Genomic DNA, 6,477 nt, shown 5'->3' on the forward strand with positions numbered 1-6,477 from the left:
AGTGTATTGCTAGAACGCAAGGTATAACGAGTACTGACCTGGAAGGACAGATCGTCTGGCAAATTGGCGGGTGCCATTCCATGAATGCACTTATAAATAGGAGCAGTACTTAGGAGCAGTACTTATAGGAGCAGTACTTTGAACTTTAATTCTGAATTCAACAGGCAACCAGTGCAAAGAATGGAGGATACTCAACGATGGTGTGTTGAAGTCATAGCAGTCTACAACAAGCCTGGCTGCGCTGTTCTGCAGACGTTGCAGTCTCTGAATCAGATACCCTTGAATACCATGGAGCAAACTATTGCAATAATCCAAATGGCTATGAATGAATGAATGAATAAATCAATCAATCAATCAACCAATGTACTCATAGTTCTAGAAGGACATATGTTTCATAATCTTCTTTAGATTAAAAATATAATAGAAACCAGTCTTGCAAACTTTACTGATATGTTTTTTCATTTTCATGTGTTTGTCGAAAATAACCCCGAGGTTGCGGACTTGATCACAAGAAGCAATGGAAGCACCACCAACTTTGATAGACTTATTGACGACCTTTGTGAGCTGGACTGGAGTGCCGAGTGATTCAAAGCGAAGATGTAACAGTTCATGATGTCATTGTCATTTCCTATAGTCCTCTTATTAAATACCTAGCTACATATAATGTATGGTGATAATGGAGCTTTTACTTACCAAATATACGGTATGTGTGTTGTATTAGAATCGGACCGACAGTCCCGTCGTAATAGTCTGTCCCCAATAGGCTGACGTGATAAGTTCCAGCATCTCCTGGTTGAATGTCTCGGATTTGGAACGAAAACTCGTAAAAGTCCCCTGATAAATTCCAGAGCAGGTATTCAACTTGGAATAGATAACGATCATAAGTATGATCATCATACAACCGGAACGTACCAGAGTAAAGAAAGGGAGCTCGAGGAACAGCATCGTCGGTTACCAGTTCGGTGAAGTTCAGATCTAATCTAAGTAGCCTATATTTATATTTGTATGAAAATGAAATATTTCGAAACAATAAGTCACAACCTACAACCACATAACAGTCTGTTGAATTTACTGTAGATCCATCTTGACAGTGATAATCACAATCAATGGCCCCTGAATGAGACAACGTGATAAGAAAAATGAAAGTATAAGATAAGGCAAACACCACTTCCATATCGATAGATTGCGGTAATGTGACTACTTTTAACAGTAATTACGATGTATGTAGTAACCGCAGTTAAAGTGACACTGTTCACAATATGTGTGAAAAGTGATGAGAGCTGTTTATCAATTAATTACTGCCTGCACATTCGCACACTTTTGTGGGTTTTCATTTGAATAAAAAATGAAACTGATCCGGATGCTCATAAAATAAATCTTTGTTTCAACCACTTGTTTCTTTTTCTTTTCAATTTCTGATATAGTCTGCAGATGTATGTGGCGATGTTATGTATCGATTAGTGTATACCATCATTTTCATTAATTTTTCTCAATTTCGTCTAAGCGATGCATTTGTTCTCTTTTTTTTTTTCAGCGATGAGAATAGGCGTTAAAAATTGGGCCGTTCAAAAGAATACGAGGGTTATTTCAATGCAGAACATTGAGCACTGTGAATTAAAACAGTTGATAGAATGCTATAAATATACTGTCCCTGTTACATTTGATCGTAAATGTTTTGGATAATGATATGTAGTGATATGTAGTGATATGTAGTAGCAGGTGCTCCTTAGCATGCTAGCGTTGTATGGCGCTGTACCACTACATCACAGAAGAAATTATTGAATTTAGGAGATAAAAAGTAGATCGACAATGCGTTCTTAAATGTTCTTGTTTAGTATGCCTTTGACATGGTGATCGTTTTTTTAATGAATGTAATGGAAACGTTTCAGTTGCACCGAAACTTCCGTATATGGATTTCTGTTTTGTAATTTAACAATTTAACTTCTGTTATCGTAATTGGGTTTTGTTCAGAGGTTTATAACGTAGAGATGGAGGTGCGACAGGGGTGTGCTTTTTACGTGACCCGCCATGCGGGATATAAAACGTCACGGCCAAACGGCACTACCGAAACATCCCATTCTGAAAAACGAAACTCAGGTCAAGCGAGCCAATAAAACATACGCCCGCGGACCTGCAGAGACAAAACGCCCAACCCCCCACTCAAACATTCAAAAAACCACAAAAGGACGAGCAGTACGGAGCGAAACGAAAAACCCCTCCCCAGCACACCAGCGTCCAAAAAAGGCAGGCCCAGATAAACGGCGAAAATCGCCTTCAATCTGAAGGCGAATATCAGACTTCACCGCCTCCAGGACTGCCTGCCAACTGGCAAATTTCCCCCTAAAAACCACATCACATCTATTCCGCCGAACATGTTTTTTTACAATAGAGCAAACAAAAATAATGCGATGCAAAACAGCAACCGAACAAACTGGAGGGTCTACCCCATATAAAATAAAGGCCTGTCCTACCGACCATGAACGGTCTCGCGTAACACGGTCGGTCCAGGTCTGGAACCACTCCCATAAGTTAACTACAAAGCAACAATGCCAAAAAACATGAGCGGTACTCTCTAAGCTGTCACAGCCGGTCCTCGGGCACAGTCCATCACCCAATCGCCAATGGTATCTTTTTAGGTTCGTCACCAAGGCACCGTGTGCAATTCTCCATGCAAGATCACGGAGCCTGCCACCATTCAGCCTTGAATGCACCGAACGCCATACTTCGGCAAAAATGACGTCCCTGGACAAAAATTGCATTCAAGGCCCTATCCTGCAACGAACTGTGAACGAGGGCCGGCTGTGACAGGTCAACAGGGGGCAACTCAATCAGAGCGGAGCAAATGACACGCACCACCCTGTTTTGGAGTACTACTATGCGGTTCTCTGTTGCTAAACAGCGCCGGGACCCATCTACGCAGGTGCAAACCGCCCCCAAAACGTAAAAAATATGAACAAGGCAACCCTGGGTCAGTTACCGCTACAAACAACTGCTTAAATAACAAAAAGGTTAAGGGGTGTAATATGCAGATGGCGTCACGTGTGTTGACCTGCTGTATATGTTGACCTGTCACGGCCGGCCCTTGTTCACAGTTCCTTGCGGGAAAGGGCCTTGAAGGCAAATTTTGTACAATTACAACCTACAACCACATAACAGTCTGTTGAATTTACTGTAGGTCCATCATGACAGTGATAATCACACTCAATGTGATCAGAAAGTGAAAACTTGATTAGAAACATGAACGAGTAAAGTACCACAGACAAAACTTCCATATCGTAAATAAATATGAGACTTATGCTCTGTAACTATGTTTATGTCATGAACGCGGTACAAGCAAAACTGAAATCAAGCTATATGTGCAGCGGATGGCGCTGTTTAGCAATCGAACGGAAAATCGTTCTCAAGATGATTCAAAGGATAGCTCCTTGATTGCAATATTTGTACAGGGACGTCATTCTGCCGAAGTATGGGTTCGGTGCATTCGAGGCTTAATTGTTGCAGGCTCCGCGATCTTGCCTTGGTGACCAATCTGAAAAGGTATTTTTGGCGATTGGGTGACGGAATATGCCCAGGGACCGGCTTTGGCAGCTTAGAGGGTACTGCTCATATTTTTGGGCATTGCTCCTATTGTTTGAATAGATGCGATATAGTTTTTAGGGGGAAATTTGCCAGTTGGCAGGCAGTCCTGGCAGGCGGTGAAGTGTGACATTCGCTTTTAGGTTCAAGGCGATTCTCACCGTTCATCTGGAGCTGCCCTTTGGACGCTGTGGAGGGGTGTTCTGTTTCGCTGCGTGCTGGTCGTCCTTTCAATGTTCCAGTGGGTGATGATTCGCTCCATAAAATCGGAAATTTCGATACTCGCCCATTATAAGAAATACAAACATATACACAAAACTATATTCATATTACAATTAATAACTAAAGGAGGTTAGATCAAGTTAAATAGTTTAAGACAGAGAACCTACCCATCCAAGGACTAGGCAACCACCTAACGACTCAAATTGCTGTTGTAAAGTTTCATTGCACGAGAGATAAATGAACTGTGGTGCCAGTCAGTCTTAAGTTGCGGAAGTCTTACTCTACCAATGCCCCTCTGTTAATCTATCATGGAGTTGAACATGATATGGTTGACTACAGTCGTCCCAAACGGAGTTGGGCTTGGACTGCAGGAGACACTGTTAGACAAAATCAACAGCAGACTGAGACCCCCCCCCCTCTACTATTTCAGCTTTTTTAATGATGTTGTCAACATGATTCCTTCTGTCTTACTAACGAAAAAGAAAAGGAGTCAGGACAGTCCCTTGAGGGACCCTGTATTGTACATAATAGTATCTGAACGGCAGGTGGGACAAAGTTTCACAAACTGTTTACGGTTGGTAAGATACGTCATAATCCATTTAATTAAACCATCGGTGATGTCCATTTTCAAGAGTTTATATATTATGGGGTTGAATAGTATTAAAGGCAGAAGAAAAATCGAAAAAAATAACCCGTGCAGAATTACCAGAATGTTCTGTATGTGTGATCTTCCAGAATGCCTGTCAAGGATCACAAGGATGGCATCTTAACAGCTGCGACCAGCATTGTATGCAAATTGTAAAGGGTCTAGAAAATGAGCTACTAAAGGTTTAAATTGTTTTAAAAATAAACGCTCACATACCTTCATTGGCATGGATGTGAGTGCTACAGGGCGCAAGTCATTCAAACAATGATATTACTGATTTTTTTATGAAAAGGTATTACATATAAACTTAAAAGACCGATTGTATACAATAGTGAAAATACAATGTTTTAATACCTGTGATGAGAGATGATCAGGCCTGGCAGGATTGATGAATGTAACTTAGAAAACTGACAACGTTCGTCGTTCTCAGTTACCACTAGGTTGCAGTTAAAATCAGTCAGCAGTCCTTGCAGATTAATAAGCTCAGTAGAAAAATCATAATTGTCAAAATGGTTATTAAAATAATTCATTTGTATAATCGACTGTAGCAGCAGGTAGTTGGCAAAAGTTGGTTTTATTGTGTATCCGCTCATAAGGCTCATGCCCTCCCAGACAAGCTTCATATTGTTGTCAGTGAAATATCCTTCGATTTTGTCACGATAACCGGCATTCCATTCCTTGATTACCCGTTTAAGTTCAAATTGCACTTGCTTTAATCCTTGTCTCTGCTGGTCGGTGGGCTAGTTTGGTAGTGCCGTTGGATTCCCGCAGGGCGGGTCACGTAAAAATTTTAATATATTATATATATACTTGTAATATGTCAGTATTCTGCCATTGGTAAGAAGAAATACTTTCAATATATTTCAAATCAGTATGCTCTGAATTAGGAAATTAAAACCCGGAAGCAGAATAAGTCTCTATATCGCCTTTTCTACGAAAACAAGTTCAATTACCCAAAACTGTTTCGATCAAAACATAAAATCACTTTCTTTATTCTACAAGTGTATCACATGACAAGATAATCAAAGAAGAGAAAAAGATAGCATTTAATATAAAATATACATTTTTACAAACCGATCCTTATGGTAGAATACTGACATATGACTATTACAAGTGTATATAATATATTATAATTTTTACGTGACCCGCCCTGCGGGAATATAAACGTCACGGCCAAACGGCACTACCAAACCAGCTTACTCTGAAAAACTCAAGTGAGCCAAAACAAGTAAATACGCCTACCGACCAGCAGAGACAAACCCAAAGATCAAATTCATAGTATAACATTTGAATGAATACAAAAAGAGATGAACAAATATTTAATTGGAAACTTCAAGATCCGATCACGAATGGTATCACGCATCGATCACCTTTCACACACGTTACGGTACTACCATGGCAACGTATGGAACGCAAAAAGAGTTTGTCGATAGGTACGACTTTTGTACATTACTAAATTATATGATATATAAGATTTTAGTTCAACAGAAAGTTTTGACCTTCATAAACGTCTCACGAATCCACTGGGACGGACTAGCGCACCCCTTGGGGGCTCCTGCAGCCTAGGTTAGGAACCCCTGCCCTATAACTTCACAGATTCGATACACACCAAAACCCACTGAAATAACAGCAGTCCAATTTCCTTACAAGAACATGTTGCTTCAACTAAGCCACTACACCATGCTTTAATGACTATAGGTTCTGCCCTCGACCATACCCATCAGCCCACGGACTTCGGAGCAACGCGTGCAAAGAAAAACTTTGAAAGAACTATAAGTCATATTGGGTTAAGATTTTGTACTTTAACAATAACAGTGAACTAGCAGTTAGAAAGGTACATTGCTTGTGTTGGTGCGATTTAGTATTCTGAAACTGTTCTTAGTCTGAAACATTTTCTAAAGGGGTTGGGGTATTTTTATATGTTAGGCGATGACTTTAAGAATGATGAATAGACTATTTTTTTTTCTTTCAAAGCATTTGCGTACACGGTTAATAAAATAAATGACAAAAGACTCACCTGGATTACTTTTAGA

At 40.2% G+C, this 6,477-nt stretch overlaps 1 protein-coding gene across 1 annotated transcript in view; it reads right to left on the reverse strand.

Annotated features, from left to right (window-relative positions):
• Nucleotides 1–6,477, reverse strand: part of LOC139976397 (uncharacterized) — an 87,034-nt gene that overhangs the window by 31,338 nt on the left and 49,219 nt on the right. The window contains exon 6 of the mRNA XM_071985103.1: nt 694–989. Coding sequence (XP_071841204.1) covers nt 694–989 — 296 coding nt within the window. The remainder of the gene's footprint in view (nt 1–693; nt 990–6,477) is intronic.

Source organism: Apostichopus japonicus, chromosome 11 (genome assembly GCF_037975245.1).
Source record: "Apostichopus japonicus isolate 1M-3 chromosome 11, ASM3797524v1, whole genome shotgun sequence".
NCBI lineage: Eukaryota > Metazoa > Echinodermata > Holothuroidea > Aspidochirotida > Stichopodidae > Apostichopus > Apostichopus japonicus.